We start from the raw sequence: 17,621 nt of genomic DNA, 5'->3' as shown, positions 1-17,621 counted from the left end.
GGGATTGGAAACTAAGACTTACAAAGAGAGACTGAGGGAACTGGGCATGGATAGCCTAGAGAAAAGGAGGGCCAGAGCGGACATGATAGCAGTCTACAAGTATACGAGGGGATGTCACAGAGAGGAGGGGATCACTTTATTCTTCAGGGCACCAGAGGGCCGGACGAGGAACAACGGCTGGAAGCTGACCAAGGAGAGATTCAACATGGAGATAAGGAGAAACTTCCTGATGGTCAGAGCGATCAACCAATGGAACAACCTACAAGCAGACGTTTTGAACTCCAACACTCTGGACATTTTTAAGAGAAGATTGAACTGCCACTTGACTGGTGTACTATAGGGTTCCTGCTTGGGCAGGGGATTGAACTCGATGGCCTTCATAGTCCCTTTCAACTCTAAGAATAAATAAATAAATAGATGATAGATGATAGATAGATAGATAGATAGATAGATAGATAGATAGATAGATAGATAGATAGATAGATAGATAAATAAATAAATAAAGATGGCGGCATGCACAGATCAGCAAAGAAAGACCGGAGTCGTCACGCCGGAATTGCGCAATTGGTGGGCCGCTACCAGAGTGGCGCACTGAAGCAGACCGGTAGGAACCCACCAGTGTACAAAAAGGGTGTCAATTTGGGGATTTTGTTAAGAAGATACAAGCAGTGCAAAATTAGAAGACGTGGAGAGACCTGGCCCATAGAATCGCCGAGAGGTGAACACCACTGGTGATGAATGGATAACATCATCATCATCAGAGGACAGAGAGAATTCTATTGCAAGCTCTTTTCATTTAATATCCCATTTCAGATATTAAATCTTAAAACCGAAGGTTTTAAAAGTATCAGAGACCGTGGCAGTTGTGGAGGCGGCCAGACAAATCTTTCCTTCTGAACACACAAAGAAAATCCATCAGCGAGTCCTTGGCGCTGCCTGAGCTTGGTTGATTACTGTGTAATTTTTTTTTAACAGGTGTAAGGATACAGTATCATTAGAAAAAGGGATTGTAACTGTACAAGTTCCTTGACATAAAAGCCGGACATCAATGTGGCAGACCTCAGGAAGTTCAAGTTTGAAATATAAATACAGTGGTACCTCTACCTACAAATGCCTCTACTTCAGAACTTTTCTAGATAAGAACCGGGTGTCCAAGATTTTTTTGCCTCTTCTCAAGAACCATTTTCCACTTACAAACCCGAGCCTGAGAAAATTAAACTGGAAAAGGCAGAGAGAAGCCTCCATGAGGCCTCACCTACAAAAAGATATTGACAAAATTGAATGGGTCCAAAGACGGGCTACAAGAATGGTGGAAGGTCTTAAGCATAAAACGTATCAGGAAAGACTTCATGAACTCAGCCTGTATAGTCTGCAGGACAGAAGGAAAAGGGGGGACATGATCGAAACATTTAAATATGTTAAAGGGTTAAATAAGGTTCAGGAGGGAAGTGTTTTTAATAGGAAAGTGAACACAAGAACAAGGGGACACAATCTGAAGTTAGTTGGGGGAAAGATCAAAAGCAACGTGAGAATATATTATTTTACTGAAAGAGTAGTAGATCCTTGGAACAAACTTCCAGCAGACGTGGTTGGTAAATCCACAGTAACTGAATTTAAACATGCCTGGGATAAACATATATCCATCCTAAGATAAAATACAGAAAGTAGTATAAGGCGGGACTAGATGGATCATGAGGTCTTTTTCTGCCGTCAGTCTTCTATGTTTCTATGTTTCTCTCTAGGAATCTCCTGGGAGGAAACAGGGCCTCTACTCTCCATGGGTTTTCCCCAATTGCACACATTATTTGTTTTATATTGATTCCTATGGAAAAAATTGCTTCTTCTTACAAACCTTTCTACTTAAGAACCTGATCACAGAACGAATTAAGTTCCTAAGTAGAGGTAACACTGTACAGAATAAAATTAGTACCATACATACACAATCACCTCAAGGTGAGAGGGGCAGCAAAGAAATCTAATAAATAGCAATAGCACTTATACACCGATTCACAGTGCTTTGCAGCCCTCTGAATGCAGTTTACTCTCATCTTATTGCCCCTCTCAACAATCAGCGTCAGAAGGATGGGTGAGAACTGCCAAACCTCAGGCAGACGGCAGTCAGCAGAAGTAGCCTGCAGTACTACATTCTAACCACTGTGCCACCAACAGCTCAAACAAACAAACAAAAATGTAGTATGTGCCCCAAACAAAATTAAACGCAGTCTTAGAATACGAGGCATCCCACAGCGCTCTCTAAGCTTGGTTGTTTTTATGCAGACGTTTCATTACTCAAAAGTAGATAACATCATCAATGCTAGTAAGGAGTAGAGCTTGCTCTCAATTTGTATTCCAGTGGCTTGCCTTGACTAACACTCATAGGTAAGAAAGTGAGGACAAATAAAGGGTTGTTGGTTTATGGAATTCACTTCCAGAAGAGGTCGTGACAGCTGTCATCCTTGATAGCTTCAAGGCAGGGTTAGACAGAGTCTTCGGAGAGGGGCGGCATACAAATCTAATAAATAATAATAATAATAATAATAATAATAATAATTATTATTATTATTATTATTTATTAGATTTGTATGCCGCCCCTCTCCGAAGACTCTGTCTAACCCTGCATTGAAGCTATTATTATTATTATTATTATTATTATTATTATTATTATTATTATTATTATTATTATCTTTCCCCCAACTAACTTCAGATTGTGTCCCCTTGTTCTTGTGTTCACTTTCCTATTAAAAACACTTCCCTCCTGAACCTTATTTAACCCTTTAACATATTTAAATGTTTCGATCATGTCCCCCCTTTTCCTTCTGTCCTCCAGACTATACAGATTGAGTTCATTAAGTCTTTTCTGATACGTTTTATGCTTAAGACCGTCCACCATTCTTGTAGCCCGTCTTTGGACCTGTTCAATTTTGTCAATATCTTTTTGTAGATGAAGTCTCCAGAACTGAAGACAGTATTCCAAATGTGGTCTCACCAGCGCTCTATATAGCGGGATCACAATCTCCCTCTTCCTGCTTGTTATACCTCTAGCTATGCAGTCAAGCATCCTACTTGCTTTTCCTATTGCCCGACCACACTGCTCACCCATTTTGAGACTGTCAGAAATCACTACCCTAAATCCTTCTCTTCTGAAGTTTTTGCTAACACAGAACTGCCAATACAATACTCAGATTGAGGATTCCTTTTCCCCAAGTGCATTATTTTACATTTGGAAACATTAAACTGCAGTTTCCATTGCTTTGACCATTTATCTAGTAAAGCTAAATCATTTACCATATTACAGACGCCTCCAGGAATATCAACCCTATTGCACACTTTTAGAGTTATCAGCAAATAGGCAAACCTTCCCTTCCACAATTACATTTCTGACATTGTGGAGAGAAATAACACCAGAATTTCAGCATTGGGGCTACGGGTGCTTGCTACCTTTTCTGTCAAACCAGAAAAGCTGAAATAAATGGTGTGAACATATTTGAAGGAGAATGTTTCCTTTCCTCCCGCTCGTTGCCTCCGTTCATCTCCATTAGTTTTATACATGCAGCAGGATTCAGCCTGTCTTGGGAGCTTTGAATGCCTGTCACAATTTGGATTTTAGTGTATTATTAATGGTTAAATTCTACATCAGTGCCTGGTGCCTAAAACCGATAGTTGTCAGTATCTGCCTGCCCATGTAAGCAGCAGTATGGTAATCAGCAGACATGCTAAGGGCTCCCTATGTGCAAATATTTAACTAGAAACAGCAGAGAGCTAATAATTACTCTATTAACAGGGACTGTTATGGCAGACGGATCTTTGCAGAGACCCTAAAAATACAACCTGCAATCAAACACCACTTGGGGCAAGTCAGTAGAAATTTTCAAGCAAACCCCTGACATGTTACAGCATGTATTACCTGAATCAGAGCATAGTTGCAATAGCTTGCAATGGGCTCAGATGCAAGAGTCTTGCACCCCCCAAAAGAAGATTTATTTTTATTTATTTATTTATTTATTTATTAGATTTGTATGCCGCCCCTCTCCGAAGACTCGGCGCGGCTAACAACAATGAAAAGACAATGTAAAACAAATCTAATATTAAAAATAATCTTTAAAACCCCAATTTAAAGAACCACTCATACATACAAGCATACCATATATAAATTCTATAAGCCTAGGGGGAAGTGAAATTTCAATTCCCCCATGCCTGACGACAGAGGTGGGTTTTAAGGAGCTTGCGAAAGGCAAGGAGGGTGGGGGCAACTCTGATATCTGGGGGGAGCTGGTTCCAGAGGGTCAGGGCCGCCACAGAGAAGGCTCTTCTCCTGGGTCCCGCCAAACGACATTGCTTAGTCGATGGGACCCGGAGAAGGCCGACTCTGTGGGACCTAACCGGTCGCTGGGATTCGTGCGGCAGAAGGCGGTCCCGGAGGTATTCTGCTCCGATGCCATGAAGGGCTTTATAGGTCATAACTAACACTTTGAATTGTGACCATTGGCTTATCTCAGAGATATAACAGACGTGCCCCCAGGTTATGGCAGCTGTCAGATGCTCTAAACTTTTAGCCAGTCTAGCGGCAGAGCCAACGTTCCAACTGATGAACCCAACTTGACAGGTAGTTTGATTTAAAATGCTGTCTTCAGAGAGACCCAGATTCAAATGCACATTGATTTGCAGATCTTAACTGGGTGCCATAATAAGTCACTCAAGCTCCCTCAGCCCAGCCTAACTCATAAGGCTGAACTAGAGACAAAATCAGAGGGAATCCTTCAGCAAGGTAGAAATGCGATATATCAAAACAGTGGGTATCTTCGGAATGGCTGCAGGTAAACACAGGAAGAAGAATGTGCAACCAGTGGCCAGAAGCTTAAAAATTCCAGGTACAGCAGGGATTGAGATGCGTAAGAAGAAACATAGAAACATAGGAGATTGACGGCAGAAAAAGACCTCATGGTCCATCTAGTCTGGCCTTATACTATTTCTTGTATTTTATCCTAGGGTGGATGTATGTTTATCCCAGGCATGTTTAAATTCAGTGACTGTGGATTTACCAACCACGTCTGCTGGAAGTTTGTTCCAAGCATCTATTACTCTTTCAGTAAAATAATATTTTCTCATGCTGCTTCTGATCTTTCCCCCAACTAACTTCAGATTGTGCCCCCTTGTCCTTGTGTTCACTTTCCTATTAAAAACACTTCCCTCCTGAACTTTATTTGATCCTTTAATATATTTAAATGTTTCGATCATGTCTCCCCTTTCCCTTCTGTCCTCCAGACTATACAGATTGAGTTCATAAAGTCTTTCCTGGTAAGTTTTCACTTAGCCACCGTTCACAGTTACAATGGTGATGAAAATAATTTTAAAGCCAGAATGGAAAACCCGAAAATGAGCTAACATAGTCCTCGGATTACAACAATTCATTTAGTGACTGCTTGAAGTTACAACGGTGCTGGAAAAAGTCACTTATGAAAGGACAAGAGCTGTAATTTTTTCCAGCTAAAGTTGCAGTTTCTTTCAGATTGGAATGAATTCATTTAAAGAACAGACAAATATAGAAAAGCATAAAGTACAACACTGTGAAGTTCTACAGAAGAAAGCAGCACTTAACCCAACAGTCTATTCCAAACTTCTGGAGCAGTACAAGACAGTCCTCGTCTTACAACAGTTCATTTAGTGGCCTGCTTGAAGTTACAACGGTGCTGGAAAAAGTGACTTACGACCATTTTTCACAGTTATGACTGTGGCAACATCCCCAAAGGTCCCATGATCAAAATTCAACCGCTTCACATTTATGACCAGTTGCGGCATCCTTTTGTGATCGTCTGACAAGCAAAGCCAATGGGGAAGCCAGATCCCCTTTACGACTGCTTTATTAACTTAACAACTGCAGTGAGTCACTGAACAACAACTGCGGCAAAAAAATATTGTAAAACGGAGCTAAGGCAAAACTCATTAAACTGTCTGTCGTAGGTCAAGGACTTTTTATTATTATTTATTTATATGCTGCCCTTCTCCGAGGACTCAGGGCAGCTCACAACATATAAAAAAAATACAAAAACCAGTCCAATATTTAAAACAATCTATAAACCCCAAATTTAAAATCATACAGCCCTACTCACTCACACCACAATCATACTAATCATACTACCTGTATTCTCAAAATTGCCACAAAAGTGCCAGTGATTTTCTTACTTTTCCCTTCTTCTTTCTTTTTGAGAAAAAAATAAAATGCTTCCAGATGCAGCATGAACAATTTGCTAACCACTTGTGTGAGTCTTAAGCAGCATTAATTCTGCTGATTGCAAATCCTCCTCCTGAGCATCATCTTTGCTGGTGGAAGAATATTACTAGCATAAAATTTAAGCTGGCTTTAGAGTCAAGTGATTTGTAGAGCATTGCGAACAACACATAAAATTTAAAACACACACACAACACACATCCAGATTGGCCACGAGGTGCAAGATCACTTTAGAGCTTACTTAAAACAAAATGAGTCCACCAAGAGCATCTCAATGCAGTAGGTGAGAAAATACCATGGACAGCTCCTTACGGTACAAAAATTATTCACGCCACCAAGACACAAATTAATTACCTGTGTGGATACATATGCCTCATTTTATCTTTCTACCATGGGACACACTGGTAAGGTAGGGTAGCAGACAAATTGTTACAGGTGGTAGAATTACGACTGGTCATTATTGACCATTTGAAGATATGACATTCTAACACCCCCCAAAAGATACTTATGAATTATTTCTGAAGTTATGACAACCTGATTGTATCACATGATTGCATGTCAAATTCTTGGCAACCAGTCCACATTTATGGTTGTTTGCAGCATCCTGTAGTCAAACGACTGTGAATTATTACATTTTTTGCCCCAAACCAGCATTTACAATGGGTTTGTTTAAAACAAACGCCACCAAAAGATCATAAAATTGGACGAGTCACATGCAGTGTTCCCTCTAATTTTTTGGGGTGGGTGGGTGGGCGGAAAAGTATAGTGTCTGAGCGGCAGTCCCTTCGGGACTGGGCGGCACAGGAATAATAAATAAATAAATAAACAAACAAACAAATAAAAACCCCACCCTGTTTTGCCTCAGAGAATTTCAAAATAAAATACTGTACTGTGTGTCTATAACAGTGAACTCATAATAGGGCAACTCTATCAATATCAAAATGCCACTTAAATAGTTGAGCTAGTTTCAAACTAGATTTTGATTTTCTTTCTCTCTTCCTTACTCCCATTCTTTTTCTTTCTCTTTTCCTTCCTCTCTTTTTTCTATCTGTTTCTCTCTCTTCCTCTCTTCCTCTCTCTCTCCTTCCCTCTCACTCGTTCCCTCTCGGCTTCTGGGCAGGTTTGGAAAACTCTGAGTTGATGATGATTTTTAAGTGAGCGATTGCTCACTGCTCAGCTTAGAGGGAACTATGGTCACATGAGCAACCTGCTTTATGACTGTCAAAACACAACTGTAAGTGGCAGGCTCGATTACGGTGATAAGTTGAGGACTACCTCTATTTTTTTATATTTTTATATTTTTTTAATATTTTATTTTTAAATGCACCATACAAAAACTATAATCAAAACCAGATATAAACACATTCAAAGAAAGAGAAAAAAAAGGAAAAGAAAATACATAACAGACGAAAAATAAAAGGAATTTTAGAATTACAAAAATAAAATAAAATAACAATTGGCGAGATATTTGCTCTTTCCTTCCTTATTTTGTTTTATAAATTTACAATATGATATTCAAACTTGCGGATTACCATATTTATATTTTCACACTTACCTAAAGTAGTTATATTTCTTAATATAAAACAAAACGTTTTATCCTATCATTATTCATTTTAAAGTTATCGCAAAAGCATATCAGAAGAAGGGCAAAAAAAAAACCAGCTTTAAAGGTATAAAAACAGTGATATCAAAAGAATAGAACTAACAAACAATTCTAGTCTGTAAATATTATGGCATGTTTTATTTTTTTTTAAAGTATTTCTTTTCACCGCAGTTGAACAGGAGCGGCCCAGCAGTCTTTCTGCAATTACTGTAGGAAACCAGACAACTCCCAACAGGGCAGTACTTTTAATTTCACTCATTCACGGCTTCGGGCAATTGGAGTGCTGGAATGCATATGCCTGCCAGCTTAATTGCCAATATGTTTCTTTGGCTTCAATTAAACATCACTCCAGCCTTCAGAAGCAGACAGCCATGCCTAGTCTGCCACTCTGCCCATGGAACAGAAGAGACTTCTTCTGGTGGGAGATGGGATCAAATCCAGCCAGGATTTTTTTTTCTCCCTCCTTTTTCACAACTGATTTCATCACCATTGGCATCATCATTGGCAACCTTCCGTCTTGAAAGGCTATGGTATCGTGCTCTGGAAAAAGTTCCTAAAACAGTGTTTAGTGTGGCTGAAAAGGCCATTCCAAGAATGGCAAACCCTTCCACACTGCGGGCAGATAGCAATAGCAATAGCATTTAGACTTATATTTTATGTATTTATTTATTTATTAGATTTGTATGCCGCCCCTCTCCGTAGACTCGGGGCGGCTCACAACACAATAAAACAATTCATGACAAATCTAATAATTTAAAAACATTTTAAAAACCCCATTATTAAGCAGACATACATACAAACAAACCATACATAAATTGTATAGGCCCGGGGGAGATATCTCAATTCCTCCATGCCTGGCGGCAAAGGTGGGTTTTAAGGAGTTTACGAAAGGCAAGGAGGGTGGGGGCAGTTCTAATCTCCAGGGGGAGCTGGTTCCAGAGAGTCGAGGCCGCCAAAGAGAAGACTTTTCCCCAAACGACATTGTTTAGTTGACGGGACCCGGAGAAGGCCAACTCTGTGGGACCTAATTGGTCGCTGGGATTTGTGCGGCAGAAGGCGGTCCCGGATATACAGTGGTCCCCCGATTATCGCGAGGGTTCCGTTCCAGGACCCCTCGCAATGATCGGTTTTTCGTGAAGTAGTGGTGCGGAAGTAAAAACACCATCTGCGCATGCGCAGATGGTGTTTTTACTTCCGCCGCAGCAGCGAGGAGCCGAAGATTGGGGTTTCCCCGCCGCCCACGCAAACTCCTCGCTGCTGCCGTGCCCGCCGCTTGTCTTGTCCGCCCGCCGCTTGTCCGCCGCCTGCCTGCCTGCATGCCCGCCGCTCGCCCGCCCGCCCTTCGCCCGCCCACGCCGTTCGCTCGCGCTGCTTCCCAGCTGAGTCCTGAAGCCAGAAGGCAAAGGCGAACTTCCGCGTTTGGCTTCGGGACTCAGCTGGGAAGCGGCGCTGGGGTTTCCCCACCGCCCACGCAAACTCCTCGCTGCTGCTCGCCCGCCCTTCGCCCGCCCACGCCGTTCGCTCGCGCCGCTTCCCAGCTGAGTCCTGAAGCCAAACGCGGAAGTTCGCTTCAGGACTCAGCTGGGAAGCGGCGCGAGCGAACAGCGTGGGCAGGCGAAGGGCGGGCGCGCGGGCAGGCAGGCGGCGGACAAGCGGCGGGCGGACAAGACAAGCGGCGGGCGCGGCAGCAGCGGCAGCAGCGAGGAGTTTGCGTGGGCGGTGGGGAAACTCCTCGCTGATGCCCGCCGCTCGCCCTCCCGCCAGCAAGAGGGGGAAGACCCAGGGAAGCCGCCCAGCAGCTGATCTGCCCGGCGCCATCTACGCATGCGTGGCCATAGAAAAAAGGGTGCGCATGCGCAGATGGTGTTTTGACTTCCGGGTTGAAAAATCGCGATTTAGCCTTTCGCAATGATCGGGATCGCGAAACGCGGGGGATCACTGTATTCTGGTCCGATGCCATATACCGCTTCACAGTGCTTTACAGCCCTCTCTAAGAAGTTTACAGAATCAGCCTATTCCCCCAACAATTTGGATCCTCATTTTACCTACCTGGGAAGGATGGAAGGCTGAGTCAACCTTGAGCCAGTGGTGAGATTTGATCTGCCAAACTGCTGGCAGCTGGTAATCAGCAGAAGTAGCCTGCAGTACTGCACTCTAAACACTGTGCCACTGAGGCTCTGTTCTTTGCCCAGCCATTCTGTCCGTTGTCCAGCCCCCCGGATTTCACTGGTTCCAGGACTGCCTCTTTGCCTCGGCCTGCTGACCAAGTGCCTCCTTGAAATGGAGAAGGCCATGCTACATGGAGCCTGGGGGCCGTGAGTGATGAGGCTGTCTCCGGCCGAAACGAGATATGATTGGATTGGATGAATGTGTGTGAGTGTACATGGCGCCTTTTAAAATGTTTTAGTAAATTTTCATATTTTATAGTCATTAGATTTTGTATATATTGTTATATTCAATGTTGTATGCCGCCCTGAGTTGCCTCGAGAAGGGAGGCAAAGAAATCCAATACATACAAACATACATCTTTAGCCTCCAAGCTGAACGATCAGAGGCCAAGGTTTCCCAGATGTTAATGTCCATTCCTGAATCCGCCCATCATCCATTCTCACAACATGACCAAGCCAGCGAACACGTTGCTGTTTCAATAGTGTGTACATACTAGAAATTCCAGTACATTCCAAGACTGCGCTATTTGCAACTTTGTCATGCCAGGTGATGCCAGGGATATTTTGGAGACAACACATATGGAAGATATTCAACTTTCTCTCCTGCCACGCGTAAACATTCGTTGCAATATATAGTTATAGTTATAGTTTATTAGATCTGTATGCCGCCCCTCTCCGAAGACTCGGGGCGGCTCACAGCATAGCAATAATACAATACATTACAAATCTAACAATAAAAAATTAGATCCATTTAAAAGACATTAATAACATAATAAAACCCCTAGCTATGCAGTCACACACATTCAACCTAATCTATCATGCAGTAAGGCCAAAAATAAAATAAAAAGGGGGAAAGATGGCAATTATCCCCACGCCTGGTGACAAAAGTGGGTCTTGAGCATTTTATGGAAGGCGAGGAGGGTGGGGTCTATTCAAGTCTCTGGAGGGAGTTGATTCCAGAGGGGCGGGGCCGCCACAGAGAAGGATCTTCCCCTGGGTCCCGCCAGCTGACATTGTTTGGTCGACAGGACCCAGAGAAGGCCCACTCTGTGGGACCTAATCGGCCACTGGGATTCGTGCGGCAGGAGGCGGTCTCGGAGATATTCTGGTCCGATGCCATGTAGGGCTTTATAGGTCATAACCAACACTTTGAATTGTGACCGGAAACTGATCGGCAGCCACTGCAGGCTGCGGAGTGTTGGTGAAATGTCCAGGACACAAGGTCTATAAACCAGGATCTTTGTATGTTCTGTCAGCTTCTTATTAAGCCATACTCTCTTTGTGAGTCTAGAGTCACAACTGACTTCAACTCCCAAAATTCCCCAACCTCCCAGAATTCTGAGTGTTGGAAGTCTGCACATCTTCAAATGGCCAAGATGGAGAAACATTTTATTTGTACTTTAGAAACATGCTTTTTTCTCAAGTGGACTCCCCCATCACTCCATCCATTAAACAGAATACAAGCATCCAGGCTTAGTTTTTTCCTCTAGGACGTGTAACCCTTCCCTGGCACAGAGCTGAAAGGATTGGATACTGTAGCCTAGAGGTTAATTCTCTGCCTTACAAGGCAAAGGTTGCAGGTTCAAGTCCCAGGGAGGGTATGGCTAGCTGATGAGGCCAAAGTAAGGCCGAAATAGATCTATCCTAGTGTCCCTTAATTTTCAAATTCAGCCAAAAAAAAAAAGCCACCATGTGACATATATCTTGTCACGCTGTGAATTGACAGCCTCCAAAGACATTGAGAAACATCCAGTAGTTAGATAGTTAACTCTGTTTATTAATGTAGCTCCTCCTTTGTGATGTAACCTGTTTGCTCACATCCTCCTTCTTGGAGAAGAAGGCGGTCTCTAGCTTTAGAGAACCTCCATTACGCTTCATCTTCATTTACAATGTAGATGTGCCATTTTATGTCTCTTCAGACAAACTTTATTTTCTACTTTTCTAATAAAAGAAATTGTTCATTCGAACATGCTCTGTCTGTACTTTAATAACCATCACCTCCGGAAGGTCCTGTCTCAGTCCCGCAGGCTGAGCACCTTGCTTAAGGTAACGGTCCCTTCTAGAAATCCAACATATCTATATATCATCAACCAGAAAGCCGTGGACACCAGCCTATAAATTGCAGACATGAAATCACCAGAACCGGAAAAGAGCCGAGCTGAACCTTCGAGCTGTCCCACATTCAGTTCATTACGGCTCTTTGTTCCTCCGATACGGCGACACTCTCCAAACCTCCAGACTCCGGCTGCCAACGTGTACAATTTAGAGCCTTATCTCCACTTTCCCTGTGTCAGCCAAGTCCCTATTTATGGCAGCAAAAACAAGCCTCTCAGGTGGCAGAAGCCAGGTGTAGCTGAAAAGCACTAAATTGCTACTGTAATTATACTTTCCTACTGCAGGAGGCAAAAAAACCCAAAAAAGAGCTCATGCTGCTTTTTTCTAGAAAGTTATCTGAGACGCTTCCAGAAGACTCTCTGCAAACGGTTTGCATGCGTCCACTTGACCAGACCCCTTCCACAAACACAGAGATTTATTTCTCCCCCAATAGTGATCAGGGATTTCCCAGGAGGAGCCCTGCAAACCTGTGCTTGCTAGCAACGCCCGAGCTCCGTCCTCTCCCTTAACCGACAACTGAGAGCAATGAACGGCCTCTCACCTGGCCTTAGGGACTTCGAGCGGACTGCTGCCCAGTCTCGTGAAGTTCTCTGAATGATTGGAAGAAGAGGAGCTGGAGGATCTCGCGTCAACTGTGCCCTGGACGGGAAGCCTGTCTTCCGGTTGCTGCGTCCGGTTCCACAGGACAGCCTGAGGGGACGAGGCACAGTTTTTCCTCCTGCGAAGGGACAACGTTATTTATTTAGAAACATAGACAGCAGAAAACGACCTCATGGTCCATCTAGTCTGCCCTTATACTATTTCCTGTATTTCATCCTAGGGTGGATCTATGTTTATCCCAGGCGTGTTTAAATTCAGTGACTGTGGATTTACCAACCTCGTCTGCTGGAAGTTTGTTCCAAGGATCTACTACCCTTTCAGTAAAATAATATTTTCTCATGTTGCTTTTGATCTTTCCCCCAACTAACTTCAGATTGTGTCCCCTTGTTCTTGTGTTCACGTTCCTATTAAAAACACTTCCCTCCTGAACCTTATTTAACGCTTTAAAATATTTAATTATTAATTATTGTATTTGTATGCTGCCCATCCAATCATTAAATGACTCTGGGAGTCTTATCTTTAAAAAAAAAGCCATAAATATAAAATAATTAAAAATTTAGACTTGGTTTCCCTGAAATTGTCTGTAGATTTAAGTACCTAAGAAGGTGACTGGGAAGCAGGATAGAAAGTTAGAAGATTGACATCAGAAAAAGACCTCATGGTCCATCTAGTCTGCCCTTATACTATTTCCTGTATTTTATCTTAGGATGGATATATGTTTATCCCAGGCATGTTTAAATTCAGTTACTGTGAATTTACCAGCCTTGTCTGCTGGAAGTTTGTTCCAAGGATCTACTACTCTTTCAGTAAAATAATATTTTCTCACGTTGCTTCTGATCTTTCCCCCAACCAACCTCAGATTGTGAGGTTCTTGTGTTCACTTTCCTATTAAAACACTTCCCTCCTGAACCTTATTTGACCCTTTAACATATTTAAATGTTTCGATCATGTCCCCCCTTTTCCTTCTGTCCTCCAGACTATACAGATTGAGTTCATGAAGTCTTTCCTGATATGTTTTATGCTTAAGACCTTCCACCATTCTTGTAGCCCGTCTTTGGACCCGTTCAATTTTGTCAATATCTTTTTGTAGGTGAGGTCTCCAGAACTGACCACAGTATTCCAAATGTGGTCTCACCAGCACTCTATACAGCAGGATCACAATCTCCCTCTTTCTGCTTGTTATACCTCTAGCTATGCAGCCAAGCATTCTACTATTTGATGTCTAATCTTTACTCAGATGTCTTACTATACTCAGATGGGTCTGACTCTGCCTTTACACCAGTGGAGTTCCTAGGCAAGCCTTACACATTTTATAAATATTTATTTATTTATTTATTTATTTATTTATTTATTTATTTATTTGGTTGTTTGTTAGATTTTTATGTCGCCCTTCTCAAAGAGACTCATTACAACATAATGAAAAACAATATATATAATGAAATCTAATGTTTATTTAAAAATTATATTTATAAAATTATAAAAACCCCATATGCAGTCATTCCCATTCATTCAATTCAATCATTGACAACATTCACAACATCGGCCAGAGACAATCTGGTCTGCCATGGCCCCATGCCCGCCGGCAGAGGTAGGTCTTCAGGGCTTTACGAAAGAACAGGAGGGAGGGAGCGGTATGTATCTCCGGAGGGAGTTCGTTCCAGGGAGCTGGGGCCGCCACAGAGAAGGCTCTTCCCCTAGGCCCCGCCAGATGACATTATGTGGCCGACGGGACCTGGAGAAGGTCGATTCTATGGGACATAACCTGTCGCTGGGGTGCATGAGGCAGGTTTAACTTATAAAGTTAAGGTGTTATTCCTCCGGAGTTTGGAATTACAGTAATCCTTCACTACTTTGGGGTTCATCTTTTGCAGATTTGCTACTTCCCGGGTTTTCAAAGGGGGCTTAAATCCATTAAATCCATTGAAAATTTTAAATCCATTAAAAATTCATAAAATCCTTCTACACTACTACTGTATTCTATTAAAGAAGCTGGTATGATATCGCATGTAGTTCCAGCTGAGAAACATTATAGAATGACTGTTTAATGCAAAGGGTGGGTTTTAAAAGTCCACATACAGTACTTGTTAAATACATAAAACAATATCTTTCCTCTACTGCATGGAAATTCGTTTTTCACGGGTGGTCTTGGAACGCATCCCCCGTGAAAAATGAGGGATCACTTTATTTCCAAATGAAATCGGTTAAAGAACCCACCCACCCACCCGAAATTTAGTAATAGACTGGAAGCAACAAAATTAAAGTTAAAGAGTCTCGGTGGCACAGTGGTTAGTGCTGCAAGCTACTTCTGCTGATCACCGGCTGCCAGCAGTTTGGCAGATCAAATCTCAGCAGGCTCAAGGTTGACTCAGCCTTCCATCCTTCCAAGGTCGGTAAAATGAGGACCCAGATTGCTGGGGCCAATATATGCTGACTCTCTGTAAACCACTTAGAGAGGGCTGTAAAGCACTGTAAAGTGGTATATAGTGTTCGGAAACTCCAGATCGTGCAGAATGCAGCTGCTAGAGCAATCATGGGCTTTCCCAAAAATGCCCATGTCACACCAACACTCCACAGTCTGCATTGGTTGCCGATCAGTTTCCGGTCACAATTCAAAATGTTGGTTATGACCTATAAAGCCCTTCATGGCACCGGACCAGAATATCTCAGGGACCGCCTTCTGCCGCACGAATCCCAGCGACCGATTAGGTCCCTGACGACCGAGGTGGGTTTTAAGGAGCTTACGAAAGGCAAGGGAGGTGGGGGAAACTCTGATATCTGGGGAGAGTTGGTTCCAGAGGGTCGGGGCCGCCACAGAGAAGGCTCTTCCCCTGGGTCCCACCAAACGGCACTGTTTAGTCGACGGGACCCGGAGAAGGCCAACTCTGTGGGACCTAACTGGTTGCTGAGATTCGTGCGGCAGAAGACGGTCCCGGAGATATTCTGGTCCAATGCCATGAAGGGAAGTTGGAAGTTTGACAGCCCTGTCTTAGACCAACTTGAAAATGGGCTCTATCCATTCCACAGGGTCAACTTCCTTCCAGAGGCTCTAATCACTAAAACAACTTCAGGGATCTCTCTCTCCCTTTAGGGATCAACAATTCAACTAGACTTGCAATCAAGGAAGAACTGTCCTAACCAGCTTTGGGTGCTCAAGGGTTCTCAACCTGCCACAGCCTCCCTACCAAGATCCACATTGGTTTGCCTTCCTTTTTCCTCCACTCCCCATCCACCCACCCCTCAATTCCCGGATGCTTGCTAAGCAATTATTAGAAGTCTGGCTTCTTTACTACCCATGGCTGTGTATGTTAATACGGACTCTCCACAATCCCCGGGATTTCCTTGGAAAACCCTCAGCCATTCTTTCTCTAACACATGACAGCAGCACCCACCATAAGCTCTTTCCCTCTTCCCCACACCCATCTTCCTTGTGAGTGTGGCGGGTACCAGGCTGAGATTTAATGAAGTGCTCAGCTAGCGGCACTCAAGCAAGCCGCCAGAGATGACAAGCAATTAAAAGGAAAAAGCCTGTTCCAAACTGAACAGGGCCCATCTCCGAATTTGTGCAGCCATCCGAGTTCTGGTTAGAAGGGATGCTGAGGGAGAAAGACCTTTTAAAAATGGGTCTACTTGTATCCTGGCCATTTCCTTTTCTTCCCACCTCTTCGCAGCCCAACTTTAAGACATTTTCCCCACCCCTCCTTAATTTCATGACCACATGCAATGTGAGATGGACAGCGCAAGTACTGAAACCATTGTGAAGTGACATAGAAACATAGAAGACTGATGGCAGAAAAAGACCTCATGGTCCATCTAGTCTGCCCTTATACTATTTCCTGTATTTTATCTTAGGATGGATATATGTTTATCCCAGGCATCTTTAAATTCAGTTACTGTGGATTTACCAACCACGTCTTCTGGACGTTTGTTCCAAGCATCTACTACTCTTTCAGTAGAATAATATTTTCTCACATTACTTTTAATGTGAGAAAATATTATTTTACTGAAAGAGTAGAAGATGCTTGGACAGCTTCATTTTGTGACCACTTTCATATTCAGTGACAGCTTCATTTTTAATTGAGGCCTGTGACCTTTACCTCAGTTGGATAGTTTCCACCCTCAAAAAACAACAACCCCAACCCTTGTTCTATTTTCGTTTTAAGAATTTGATTCCAGCGCTTTTACTTTAAAGGGGGAAACATACAAAATAAAAATAACTCTATTCAAAAATGTCCTTTTGGTTGACAAATAATGATGATTTTTATCCATTTTTAAACCTTAGGTTTACCTCATGATAACAAGAACAAGGGGACACAATCTGAGGTTAGTTGGGGGAAAGATCAAAAGCAACATGAGAAAATATTATTTTACTGAAAGAGTAGTAGATCCTTGGAACAAACTTCCAGCAGACGTGGTAGATAAATCCACAGTAACTGAATTTAAACATGCCTGGGATAAACATATATCCATCCTAAGATAAAATACAGAAAATAGTATAAGGGCAGACTAGATGGACCATGGGGTCTTTTTCTGCCGTCAGACTTCTATGTTTCTATGTTTCTATCCCTAACCCAGGGGTGAAATTCAAAATTCTTCCGTAACTTACCGGTTCTGTGGGCATGGCTTGGTGGACGTATGAGGGGAAGGACAAAATCGCCATTCCCTTCCCACTCCTGGGGGAAAAATATTGCAAAATCCCCATTCTCTCCCCCACTCTGGAGCCAGCCAGAGGTGGCATTTGCCGGTTCTCCCAACTACTCAAAGTTTCCGCTATCGGTTCTCCAAAACCTGTCAGTGCCTGTCAGTGACCCGTGTTGCCATAAAGCAAACAATTAGGGGTCTGTTACACAGTGTTCCCTCTAATTTTTTTTGGGGGTGGGTGGAAAAGTATAGTGTCTGAGTGGCAGTCCCT

The 17,621-nt window shown here is 43.0% G+C and overlaps 1 protein-coding gene across 3 annotated transcripts in view; it reads right to left on the bottom strand.

Annotated features, from left to right (window-relative positions):
* Nucleotides 1–17,621, bottom strand: part of MTMR14 (myotubularin related protein 14) — a 148,129-nt gene that overhangs the window by 56,094 nt on the left and 74,414 nt on the right. For all 3 annotated transcript variants that reach the window (XR_011557915.1, XM_070738007.1, XM_070738006.1), the window contains one exon: nucleotides 12,654–12,830. Coding sequence is in view for 2 of the 3 variants with exons in the window: in XM_070738007.1 (XP_070594108.1) it covers nucleotides 12,654–12,830 (177 nt within the window). In the remaining variant the exon portion in view is untranslated. The remainder of the gene's footprint in view (nucleotides 1–12,653; nucleotides 12,831–17,621) is intronic.

The sequence above is a fragment of the Erythrolamprus reginae genome, chromosome 2 (assembly GCF_031021105.1).
Source record: "Erythrolamprus reginae isolate rEryReg1 chromosome 2, rEryReg1.hap1, whole genome shotgun sequence".
NCBI classification, from domain to species: domain Eukaryota; kingdom Metazoa; phylum Chordata; class Lepidosauria; order Squamata; family Dipsadidae; genus Erythrolamprus; species Erythrolamprus reginae.
The sequence above is the reverse complement of the archived record's forward strand: the minus strand, read 5'-3'. Positions and strand labels throughout refer to the sequence as shown.